The 13411-nt window shown below is 44.6% G+C and overlaps 1 protein-coding gene across 1 annotated transcript in view; it reads left to right on the top strand.

Moving 5' to 3' along the window:
• The window catches only part of FBN3 (fibrillin 3), a 192867-nt gene that overhangs the window by 132704 nt on the left and 46752 nt on the right, over positions 1–13411 (top strand). Inside the window, 9 exon segments of the mRNA XM_070939090.1 lie at positions 1664–1789; positions 3368–3493; positions 4584–4733; positions 6965–7036; positions 7854–7979; positions 10156–10281; positions 11558–11683; positions 12658–12774; positions 12869–12997. Of these exon segments, the coding sequence (XP_070795191.1) occupies positions 1664–1789; positions 3368–3493; positions 4584–4733; positions 6965–7036; positions 7854–7979; positions 10156–10281; positions 11558–11683; positions 12658–12774; positions 12869–12997 (1098 nt within the window).

Genomic DNA, 13411 nt, shown 5'->3' with positions numbered 1-13411 from the left:
GTGTATTGCTACATAGGTCAGGGTCTGCCTGTCTTACATTAAAAAAATCATATAATATAGAGGAATAATATAATATAAAGAAGCGTACAATAATTACAAAAATGAAACATGTGTACAGGCAGTCCTGGACGTACGACCGCAACAGAGCCCCAAATTTCCGTGGCTAAGCGAGACGGTTGTTAAGTGAGTTTCGTCTCATTTTACGACTTTTCTCGCCACATTTGTTAAGCGAATCACTCCGGTTGTTCAATTAGCAACACCGTTGTTCAGTGAATCTGGCTTCCCCATCGACTTTGATCGTCACAAGGTCGCAAAAGGGGATCCCGGGACACACACACCCCCCGGGACACTGCAGTCGTCATAAAAGTGAGTCAGTTGCCAAGGGTCTGAATTTCGATCACGTAACCGCGGGGATGCTGCGACGGACTTTAAGTGTGGGAAAACGGTCATAAGTCGCTTTTTTCAGGGCCGCTGTAACTTTGAACAGTCACTAAATGAACTGTTGTAAGTCAAGGACTACCTATAAAGGTGGGCTAAAAATCTATTATTATTATCAACTTTATTCATTAAACATGAAACTCAATCAACTGAACATTCAAAAATGCATCACAAATACCTTTGACTGGTGCTAATGGTTGATACGGGTTGCTGCCAGCGTCCTAGATATCAACCATTATCTATTATTATTATTATTATTATTATTATTATTATTATTATTATTATTATTATTATTATTATTATTATTATTATTATTATTAATTAAATATGAAACTCAATCAACTGAACATTCAAAAATGCATCACAAATACCTTTGACTGGTGCTAATGGTTGATATGGGTTGCTGCCAGCGTCCTAGATATCAACCATTATCTATTATTATTATTATTATTATTATTATTATTATTATTATTATTATTATTATTATTATTATTATTATTTAAATATGAAACTCAATCAACTGAACATTCAAAAATGCATCACAAATACCTTTGACTGGTGCTAATGGTTGATATGGGTTGCTGCCAGCGTCCTAGGTATCAACATTATCTATTATTATTATTATTATTATTATTATTATTATTATTATTATTATTATTAATTAATTAATTAAATATGAAACTCAGTCAACTGAACATTCAAAAATGCATCACAAATACCATTGACTGGTGCTAATGGTTGATATGGGTTGCTGCCAGCGTCCTAGATATCAACCATTATCTATTATTATTATTATTATTATTATTATTATTATTATTATTATTATTATTAATATGTATATTGTTTTATACATATTATAATACATATAATATATGTAATATATAATAATATATAATAATAATAATTACGATATCTGTAACACCATCAAACATCCAGATCTGCCTATTCATGTTCAATGAATAAGAGAATAATAATAATTAATAAATAATAATAAATATGTGGACTGCATTCGTTAAATTAATTAATAATTATTTATGACTAAAAAGAATGATAAACACACACGCTATTCTCCATCTGTGTCCTTGCACTAATTTTCTCTGCCATCCCATTTGTGGGGAGGGGAGAGAGAGAGAGAGAGAGAGAGAGACGGAGACCCATCCTCCACTCCTCTCTCCCCCTCAAAAAAAATGCCAGACCCTTGATCTTCGTTTCCTCTCTCTCACAGACATAGACGAGTGCCAGGAGCTGCCAGGCCTTTGCCAGGGTGGCAATTGCGTTAATACCTTTGGGAGCTTCCAGTGTGAGTGCCCCCCGGGCTATTACTTGAATGAGGACACCCGTATTTGCGAAGGTGGGTCTGTAGGGGGTGCAGGTGGGTGAGCTGTGGGGAAGGGGAGGGTCGACCCTTTGCCCACTCAAGGTGAGACACAGCAGAGGAAACATAAGGGGAGGGGAGGGTCTGTTTCTTTGTGGCTTCACATTTTTGGAGCCTCAATTAGGAAGTTCAAGGTATCGTGTGGGTCTAGAAGGCAGATTCCTTCTCAAGAAGAATCTTGAGTGTCCACTGAGGATGGTCCAAAAAGTCAAGATGGCATTCACTTAAGAGTAGGGTCTCCCAACCATGATCCCTTTAAGACGGGTGGACTTCAACTCCCAGAATTCCCCAGGCAGCTATGCTGTGTTGAAGTCCACCCGTCTTAAAGCGGTTTAGTGTCTTTGGGAGACCTCAGCTTCTAAAATGATTGGCAGGGTCTGTTAGCCCTGCGAGATAGGCCAGCCAGGATTACTAACTCTATCTTTATTGTAAGGTTATATTAACAGAATCTTTCTCTCCCCCCTCCCCTTTTACTCTCTGGAAAACTAGAGAGGGTCTCTTATGAGTCGCTTCCTACACCCTCCTTTCCATTTGCACCTTCTTATAGTTTTTATGTCTCTATCTTTATTGTAAGGTTATATTAACAGAATCTTTCTCTCCCCCCTCCCCTTTTACTCTCTGGAAAACTAGGGAGGGTCTCTTTTGAGTCGCTTCCTACACCCTCCTTTCCATCTGCACCCTGTTATAGTTTTTATGCCTCTATCTTTATTGTAAGGTTATATTAACAGAATCTATCTCTTCTTCTGCCCCGCTTTACTCTCTGGAAAACTAGGGAGGGTCTCTTTTGAGTCACTTCCTACACCCTCCTTTCCATCTGCACCCTCTTATAGTTTTTATGTCTCTATCTTTATTGTAAGGTTATATTAACAGAATCTATCTCTTCTTCTGCCCCCCTTTACTCTCTGGAAAACTAGGGAGGGTGTCTTTTGAGTCGCTTCCTACACCCTCCTTTCCAACTGCACCTTCTTATAATTTTTATGTCTCTATCTTTATGGTAAGGTTATATTAACAGAATCTTTCTCTTCCTCCACCCCCCTTTACTATCTGGAAAACTAGGGAGGGTGTCTTTTGAGTCGCTTCCTACACCCTCCTTTCCATCTGCACCTTCTTATAGTTTTTATGTCTCTATCTTTATGGTAAGGTTATATTAACAGAATCTTTCTCTTCCTCCACCCCCCTTTACTATCTGGAAAACTAGGGAGGGTGTCTTTTGAGTCGCTTCCTACACCCTCCTTTCCATCTGCACCTTCTTATAGTTTTTATGTCTCTATCTTTATGGTAAGGTTATATTAACAGAATCTTTCTCTTCCTCCACCCCCCTTTACTATCTGGAAAACTAGGGAGGGTGTCTTTTGAGTCGCTTCCCATACCCTCCTTTCCATCTGCACCCTCTTATAGTTTTTATGTTTGGGGGGGTCTCCCTCCTGTCTCCTAAGGTCATTTCCCTCCAGCAGGGACCCCCTTCTGCAGATTTCACACCCTCGTCCTGGGACTGCTGACCAACTGACCTGTTTTTTGTCCCTGTTCTCACAACTTTTGATATTTCCTTTCCAGACATCGATGAATGCTCTGCTCACATCGGCATCTGCGGGCCGGGGACCTGTTACAACACACTCGGCAACTACACCTGCGTGTGCCCCCCAGAGTACATGCAAGTCAACGGAGGGAACAACTGTATGGGTACGGACGGCCCTGCAGGGTGGGCTCAAAGGGAGGAGAGGGGCAAATGGGGTGAGGGAGCAATCAGCCTCAGTCTCCTATGATGGCTGGACAGCCTTCCAGGTAACAGCTGAAAAACTAGGATGAGGAACCCATAGACTAACCTAGCTATCAAAAGATAAGACTGCCCTTATCTCTGGAGGTCAAACAGAGAGAAGAGGAGAATTCTGTGGTTTGGGCTTTTTTTATTTTTCAAAACTGACTTTTTAAATAAGGTCTCAAAGGGATCAGAATCCATCTTCCAGCCTCCAGTGGTGGTCAGCCCAAGCAGCTTCAAGAAAACCCCAAGTTGGACATGAAGGCAATCACGTCTCAGATGCTGATTTTCATGTCCCCATCCCATAATTCAAATCAGTTTAGATAGAGAAAAAGAGAGGGGGGTGGATGGATGAATAGGTAGGTAGGTAGGTAGGTAAAAAGAGAGAGAAAGAGAGAGAAAGAGAGAGAGAGAGTGATATAGATAAATGAGAGAGAGAGGAAAAGGTGGAAGGATGGATGGATGGATAGAGAGAGAAAGAGGGATAGATAATGACAGATAGGTAGGTAGGTAGGTAAGTAGATGATAAATAGATAGATAGATAGATAGATAGATAGATAGATAGACAGAAAGACAGACAGACAGATAAGTAGAAAATAGGGAGATAGGAAGATGAGAGAGAGAGAGATGATACTATAGATAGATAGATAGATAGATAGATAGATAGATAGATATAGATGATAGACAGACAGACAGACAGACACAGACAGATAAGTAGAAAATAGGTAGATAGATGATAGGAAGATAGATAGGAAGATAGATAGGAAGATGAGAGAGAGAGAGATGAGAGAGAGAGATGAGAAATAGGCATCGATCTAGACATATGGAGAACATAGCGATAGAGACATAGAGAGACAGAGATAAGCAGGTCTTAGTGGAGGCACTTCTTAAAATGTCTCAGCTCCTCCCAAACAGATCGGACTCTACCAAACGGAGACAGGTGGGGCAGGGGCCTTTGGGGCTGGGGGCTGGGCCTCTTGGCCCGCTGACGTTCCCCGGCTGCCTTCCTTTCAGACATGCGGAAGAGCCTTTGCTACCGGAACTACAACGACACCTGTGAAAACGAGCTCTCCTTCAACATGACCAAGAAGATGTGCTGCTGTTCCTACAACATCGGCAAAGCCTGGAACAGGCCCTGTGAGCCCTGCCCCACGCCGGCCAGCTGTGAGTGGCCCCTCTGCCGCGTCGCCTCTCTGGTCGTTAAGCCAGGCATCATGGTCGTTAAGTGAATCCACAGTCATTAAGCAAACACGGCGTTCGTTAAGCGAACCCACTGTTCACGAGGAACAGCCCCAGCAGGAAATGCCTTTTTTTTTTTGGCAAAAACATCTTAAACCCACAGTCAAGTGACTGTGGGACTCTGCAAATGGCCGCAAATTTGGGGCAAATGCCCAAAATGTGATCACATGACCAGGGGGATGCCTGTCAGACCTTGGAAACTGGGTTGTAAGTACCTTTTGGTCATCATAATTTCAACGGTCACCGGCTGTAAATCGAGGATTACCTGTAGTTTTTGAACCAGAGTAGCTTGGATATGACTTGTACTAAACCTGAGTTGTGGGGTCCTGGGTGGTCTCTGAGCTTGTTGATTTTCTTGCAAACATTTCATTACCCAACTAGGTACCATTATCAGGGCTAGAAAGGAGTGGGGTTTGCTCTGTTTCTATTCTAGTGGCTTGCCCTGTCATTATTTGGTGAGAGTAGTCTTGCGTCAGAGGGGGGGTTCTAAAATTTTTTACTACCAGTTCTGTGGGTGTGGCTTATTTTGTGGGCGTGGCTTGGGGGTAATGTGACTAGGTGGGGGTGGCCAACTTTTTTCTTTTCTTTTTTTTTTTTTTACTTTTAAAAGCATTATTTCTACAACCTTAAGAGGTTGCAGGAAAAAATGCTTTTAGAAGCCTCTGACGATCAGGCAAGTCAGCTGGGATTGCCAGAGGCTTTTAAAGGGATTTTTTTTTCCTTTTTTTTTGCCGAAAAAATGTTTTCATAAGCCTCTGAAGATCCCAGCTGAGCCGTGGGGATCATCAGAGGCTTTTTTTTTTTTTTAGTTTTAAAAGCATTTTTTCAGCTGAAGAGGTTGTAGAAAAAATGCTTTTAAAAGTAAAAAAAAAAAAGCCTCTGATGAGGTGGGCGGGGTAAGCGAGCGGCGACTGGGCCAGGGACCGGTTCAGGGGCGTGGCCAGCCAATGTTATTACCGATTCTCCGAACTACTAAAATTCTTGCGAACTGGTGCGAACCGGGAACCAACCCACCACTATCTTGGGTGTTCCTTGATTAGCCTGTTCACTGTTAGCTTGTTTAGCCGTTCCTTGATTAGCATACCGTTTGCTTCTGGATTGTCTGTCTAATGTTAAACCTGGTGTTAATCCCTACCAATTTGCGTGTTGATTACTGGAAAGGAGGCGCTTTGGCCTTTTTGTTTCCTTCTGGGCCATCTCTTTTGAAAGGTATGTAGACGTTGTTTATCTCTACGTGCCTGTTGATGGCCAATTTGATGGTGGCTGATGCCTGACAGCAAGAAAACAACCTAGCACAGAGAGCACCAAGAGCCCCACAGTTCAATTCTGAGCTACGGATATTCTCTTTTATCTACTCCTGAGTTGCTCAATGTCTATGAAGATTCTCAGTCATCCAGGTCGTGGTTGTCCCAAGGGTGCTTTTTGAAGAGGCAACTGGACTTTCTGTTTTTTCTTTGGAAGACGTTTCGCTTCTCATCCAAGAAGCTTCTTCAGCTCTGACTGAATGGTGGGAACGGAAGGATTTATACTCCTTGCAGACAGCTGGTCATTTGCATCCTTTTAGAGAGTCGTTGAGGCCACTTGAAGGTTTTATCTGTGTCCTCAGGGTCACCTGAGTAGTGCAAATGGATATGGAGCCTTCTTGGAACTGCTGAAAAGAGTGTGTTGTAGACTGGAGATAGATGATGTCATATCGCTTTACCTCTGTTGAGAGAGGGCTGTTCAGTTTTTGACATAGATGGCCTCTTTGACCCCTCTTTCAAACCAGTGGTCCTCTCTGTCCAAAATGTGGACTTTGTTGTCTTCAAAAGAGTGCCCTTTGTCTTGTAAATTCAGCAGACAGACTGCTGAATCTAGTCCTGATGGGTTTGTTCTCCTAGGTTGTGCCATGCATTTGTGAAGTGGCTGTTTTGTTTCCCCAGTGTACAGATCTGCATATGGCTCACTGCATTGTGCTGCATATACCACGTTGCTCAGTTTCTGTCTGAATGTTTTGTCCTTGGGGTGGACAAGCTTCTGCCTTAGTGTTTTCTTGAATTTAAAGTGTGTGCATATGTTGTGTTGACTGAAGATCCTCCTGAGCTTTTCAGATATCATTCTTGCCTAAGCTCTTGCAAGGAAATGCCTCTGGAGAAACACGAGTTTTTCTTTTCTAGCTGAATACCAGATCCTGTGCGGCAACCAGGCGCCCGGCTTCATCATCGACATTCACACAGGAAAACCAATTGGTGAGCGTCCCTCGAACTTCGTGTGACCCACAGCTAATACCTTTGCATCGAGGGGGATGTTTGTGTCAGTGCGTCAATCCAACCTAAATATTAAAACAATTATAAACTAAGAAGAGTTTATAAGAAAAACAAAACCTAGTGTGTACTTTTAATTTTTGATTTTCTTTTTAAGATGAATGATTGTTCTCTTTAAAAAAACACTATTAAAAAAAAGTGAAAACAATCCTAAAAGCAATAGAAATAAGAACACAAGTCATAAAGTATTAAGATATTTAAAGTTAAATATAGTAGCTGGAGCAGTGAAGGGTTGTGCAGTGAGCCAGAACACACAGTTATGATTATTGGGGGAGGGGTGGCTCCTGCATGAGGCAACCTACGCTGTGATTGGTTGTGTGGGTGTAAAGGGGGAGTTTCCCTGTTTTCCCGCCTTTTTCTTCTGTGTGCCCCGTGTGCTCTGGGATTTACCTCATGATGTTCCTGTTTGCCTGACTATCTTGTTTGCTCTATATATTGATATAAAATATATGTATTTATATCAAACTATAAGTTTGTTTCAGCATCTCTGACTTCATCTGGACAATTAATTCCCTGACAAGAAAGCAATAAAACAAAAAATAAATCAGCGGGAACGTTTGAATTCCGCACAATTCTTTACAAAGTTCAGTTGATCCCACGGTTCCCACAGCTAAATGGGGGGTGGGGCGTCTTTTGCTCGTGCTCAACCTTGTGTTACACACATCCTGCCCCTTTGAAAAGAAGGCGGGGCTTCTGTCCAACTGGCCCCACCCTCTTCCACCCCCTCCCTCTTTCCATGCAGATATTGACGAGTGCAGTGAGATTCCAGCCATTTGCACCAATGGCGTCTGCATCAATCAGATCGGCAGTTTCCGCTGCGAATGCCCCATCGGCTTCAGTTACAACAACATCTTGCTGATCTGTGAAGGTCAGAGTCGGGGCTGCCATTTAAGGAGGGGGGGGAGTGACCTCCAAAGGGAAATGTGACAAGTAGGATAAAAGTGGTGAACGGATTGGGCAAGTGGTGATACAGGAAGAAGAACCAAGCGGGGAGATACAGCTGCACCTGCCATGAATATCATTTAATTTCTTTGTAAATACAGGTAGTCCTCACTTAGCGACAGCCATTGGGACCGACATCTCCATTGTTAAGTGGTACAGTTGAAAAGAACAATGTCTTGTGATTGCTCCAACTGAACAACAGCAGTTGCATCACTTCTGATTGCGGTCATTCAATGATTTCTGTGAGGGCGATTTGTGACTTCCCACTGGCTTCCCCAATGACTTTGTTTGGGGAAAGCCGGCAGGGAAGCTCACTGTTGGTGATCACATGATGGAGGGACATTGTGATGGCTGCAACTATAGTCCTTGACTTACAGCCACAGTTGAGCCCAGAATTTCTGTTGCTAAGTGAGACAGTTGTTCAGTGAGTTGTGCCTGATTTTACAACCTTTCTTGCGACCGTTGTTAAGTTAGTAACATGTTTGTTAAGTGAATCTGGCTTCCCCGTTGACTTTGCTTGTCCAAAGGTCACAAAAGGTGGCCCCAGGACCCAGCAACCGTCATAAATATGAGTCAGTTGCCCAAACATCTGAATTTTGATCACGTGACCCTGGGGATGTTGCAGCAGTCGTAAGTGTGAAAAACAGCCATAAGTCACTTATTTCAGTGCCGTTGTAACTTTGAACGGTCACTAAATGAACTGTTGTAAGTAGAGGACTACCTATATTGTAGGTCTCCTGATTTAGTGCCGTCATAACGTCAAAGGGTCACAAAATGAATGGTTGTTAAACAAGGACTACCTATCGATTTAATAGATTCAGTTTTCAGGACAGGGGTGTCCATGGGGGGAGAGGAGGCTATAACAGTCAAACGGAAGGTATGGCTGCTCAATCAAAGCCCCCTCCCTCTTCTCCCCCACCCTTTGGTTCCTCCTCTAACATGGACAATAGGCAAAAAATAAGATGCAATGTCTTGTCGCTGGTGTAGTGTGGAGAAACCACAATGGCAAAGATGCGGGTTTCAATATAGAGGTAGCCCTCAACTTACGACCACAATGGAACCAGAAATTTATGTTACTAAGTGGGAGAAATTTGTCAGGTGCGTTTTGCCCCATTTTATAATTTTTCCTGCCACATTTGTTAAGTGAATGTAGCTTCCCCGTTGACTTTGCTTGGCAGACGGTCGCAAAAGGGATCACGTGACACCCCCCCCCCAGGACACTGCAACCATCATAAATGTGAGTCAGTTGTCAAGCATCCAAATTTTGATCACGTGACCATGGGGATGTTGCAATGGTCATGTGAAAACCGGCCATAAGTTGTTGTGGCCCGTACGCAGCCTGTGCAGCTAATGGCTGATTCGGACAGCAAGGAGGCTGGTGTGGTGCTGCGCCAGCAGCCTGTAAAGCTGGCACTCGAGTCGGACAGTGAGGAGGCTGGAGAAGATGTGGTGCCAGAGGCGGGGATTCAGCCAGGGCCTTCAGAACCTCCAGAAGCTCCCATAAGTAAAGAGGAAGAAGAGGAGGAGCCTCTTCTCAATGCACAGAGCTGCCAAAAGGCAGGAGTGGCTCCTCAGGAGGAGGTCTCCTCGAGAGTAAGGCTTGGGGCTAATTGGCCACTCCCTTAGCCTATTTAAGGAGGAACGCCGACTGAAGCAATTTGCAGGGAACAACTTCAGTTCACATACCTTCGTGTCTTGTCTTGCTTATCTTATCAGCTTCCTGCAAATTGCTTCTGGGCATTCTGCCAACCACAGTAAGCTTTCAGTTATTATTCTTTGAATTCTTGGTGGCTGTTAATGCACTTAATTAACAGCCGGTGTTGTAAAAGACTGATTTATTTAGTAAACCAAGATTTGAACGGACTTTGTGTGTGCTGCGTTCTTTGGGGTCCGTAGCTGGGGCAGAACATAAGTTCCTTTTTCCAGTGCCGTTGTAACTTCAAATGGTCACTAAGTGAGCTGTCATATGTCGAGGACTACCTGTATATCAGAGCGACCGAGAGAAGGTATGGGGAGACAGGTGTTCAGACCAAAATCGGGGAGGCATTTGTCCTTCTCTCTCTTGCTGAAATTTTTCTTTCTCTTTTTCCGTCTCCTGGCAGACATAGATGAATGCAGCGGAGGGGAAAATCTCTGCCAACGAAACGCCGATTGTTTAAATATCCCCGGCAGTTACCGGTGTGAATGCTCTTCAGGATACAAGTTGTCACCAAGTGGAGCTTGTGTCGGTAAGACCGGTTCGAACCCTCATCTTAAGATGATGAAGGAGAAGCAAACGATTTTGATCATTTCAATACAAGTAATCCTCAACTTACAACCACAATGAGGACCAGAATTTTCATTGTGGTTGTTGAGTGAGTCGCACCCAATTTTTACGACCTTTATTGCCACGGTGGTTAAGGGAATCAGTGCTGCCGTGAATTGAATCACACGGTCATTGAATGAATCCAGCTTCCCCCAATGACTCTGCTTGTCGGAAGCCGGTTGCCAAGGGCCCAAATTTTGATCACGTGACCATCGAAATGCTGCGACTGTTGTAAACACGAGGACTGGACAGAAGCTGCTTTTTGGGGACTGTTATAACTTCAGACAGTTACTAAGCAACTGGTTGTAAATTGACAACTGTAGTTCTTCTGTATTTTTCAACCTTGGCCACTTGGAGATGTATGAACTTCACATCCTCAAGCATGGCTGGCTGGGGAATTCTGGGAGTCGAAGTCCACACATCCTCAAGTAACCAAGGTTGGGAAAAACTGCTTCATTTGAACAGCAGGAAGGAGAAAATGTGGGTCACACTTTCTAAGGGTCGTAGTGTTGTGGCCCGTCAGCGGCCTGTGCAGATTGTAGCCGATTCCGACAACGAGGAGACTGGTGTGGTGCTGCGCCAGCAGCCTGTGCAGCTGGCACTTGAGTCGGACAGTGAGGAGGCTGGAGAAGATGTGGTGCCAGAGGCGGGGATTCAGCCAGGGCCTTCAGAACCTCCAGAAGCTCCCATAAGTGAAGAGGACGAAGAGGAGGAGCCTCTTCTCAATGCACGGGTGCGCAGAGCTGCCAAAAGGCAGGAGTGGCTCCTCAGGAGGAGGTCTCCTCGAGAGTAAGGCTTGGAGCTAATTGGCCACTCCCTTAGCCTATTTAAGGAGGAACATCGACTGAAGCAATTTGCAGGGAACAACTTTAGTTCACTCTCCTTCGTGTCTGCAAAACTGCTTCTGGGCTTTCTGCCAACTCTAGTAAGACTGCGATTACTTTATCTTAGAATTCTGGTAGGCTGTTAAGACAGTTCATTAACAGCCTTTGAATGATAAAGACTAAGTTGTTTTGAATAAATAAGCTTTGTATAGAGTTTGTGTGTGCTGGGTTCTTTGGGGTCCGTAGCTGGGGCAGAACACGTAGCATCATCGCACTATGCTTTGGTCCAAGCCTAACCAGTCTCAGATTTGGGCTCGTCCTTCTTCCCGGCTTTTCTCTCTTCAAGCTAATTTCTTGTCTTTCGTTGTGTTTCAGGCCGCAATGAGTGCCAAGAGATCCCCAACGTTTGCAGCCATGGGGATTGTGTCGACACAGAAGGGAGTTACCTTTGCATCTGCTACAATGGGTTCAAAGCCACGGGGGACCTGACCATGTGCATGGGTCGGTATCGCAGGGGTTCGACGTCCTTACAGCACGCCAGCCCTGCGGAGGCGTCTCCCTTCTTCCTAAAACTTCCAGTTATAGGCCTGGTTTGCTAGTTCGCCAGTTGTTCACAAACCGGGAAGTTCCCACCCTGTTGTAGTGCATCCTGTGTGACCTTGAGCCCATCACCATCTCACCCTACTTGGAGGGGTTGTCATTGGAGGAGTTTACCTGTAGGGAATTTTGTCCCAAAGGTGCTTTTTTTAAGAGGCAACTGGACTTTCTGGTTTTTCTTTGAAGACATTTCGCTTCTCATCCGAGAAGCTTCTTCAGCTCTGACTGAATGGTGGGGAATGGAAGGATTTATATATCTTGAAGACAGCTGGTCATTTGCATTCCTTTTAGAGAGTCGTTGAGGCCACTTGGAGGGATACGACATCATCTATCTTTCTACAGCCTACAACACAATCCTTTCAGCAGTTCCAAGAAGTAGTTTGCATTACTCAGGTGACCCTGAGGACATAAGATAAACCTCTAAGTGGCCTCAGGGACTCTCAGAAAGTGTGCAAATGACCAGCTGATACGACTCACTAAAAGAATGCAAATGACCAGCTGTCTGCAAGGAATATAAATACAAGTATCCCTTGGGGAGCCTGTGTGGCGACAGGAAAAGTTAAAACATAGAACCCCAGGGCTGGAAAGGACTTCAGAGGTCTTGTAGCCCAACCCCCTGCTCAAGGCAGGAGTCCTTATACCATCCCCATGCAATAGTTGTCCAGTCTATTTTCGAAAACCTCCAGCGATGGAGCACCCATAACATTATATGGTGGGTTTTTAAAATGGGGTGGTGTTGGCCTACTTCACAGGGCTGTTGTTGTAAAGGTTACACTGGAGCCATCTCCATGAAGTGTTACACAGATGTTATCCTGGTAACAACAACAACAACAACAACAACAACAACAATAATAATGTCATCCTCGTTCACCCGGCAGACATCGACGAATGCGACCGCCAACCCTGCGGGAACGGCACCTGCAAGAACACAGTGGGGTCCTACAACTGCCTTTGCTTCCCGGGCTTCGAACTGACCCACAACAATGATTGCATGGGTAAGGGGGCGCGGTTGGGACAAGAGGAGGGGACGGCTGAGCCTCCGGGAATGGTGATACTGACCCCCCACATCTCATCCCACTCTCCCCACAGATATCGACGAGTGCTCCTCCCTGGCCGGGCAAGTCTGCCGCAACGGACAGTGTATCAACAACATGGGGTCCTTCCGGTGCCTGTGCCAGGAGGGCTACGACCACACACCGGACGGCAAGAATTGCATTGGTGTGTATCTCCCGGGGTCTTTGAGTGGTGTTGAGAGAACCAACGTGTTGTCCCCCTCTCTTCTCTTGTTTTATAAAGACACAGCCCTCTGCCCTGGATTCGTATTTCTTCTTTCTAGAAAGGTAGAGTTGGAAGGGACCCCCCAAGGGTCATCTAGTCCAACCCCCTGGAGTCTGCAGGCAAGCCAATTCAACAGGTACAACTGTTGAAAACAAACCTCCAAAGAGGCTCACCTACTCCACCTCTGTATTCATGGCCCTTCTCAAATTGGTCCGGTTTGCCTACTACATCTTTTTCAAGAGGCCACAGCCAGATCTAATCCAGTGACAGGTAGTCCTCGATTTACGACTATTCGTTGAGCGGCAACAACGCTAAAAAAAAGGGACTTACAACCAGTCGTACTTGAAAAAGCTC

This window comes from Pituophis catenifer, unplaced genomic scaffold (genome assembly GCF_029215685.1).
Source record: "Pituophis catenifer annectens isolate HBS135680 unplaced genomic scaffold, rPitCat1.0.hap2 SCAF_1, whole genome shotgun sequence".
NCBI lineage: Eukaryota > Metazoa > Chordata > Lepidosauria > Squamata > Colubridae > Pituophis > Pituophis catenifer.
This window is presented reverse-complemented; position numbering and strand designations above follow the sequence as displayed.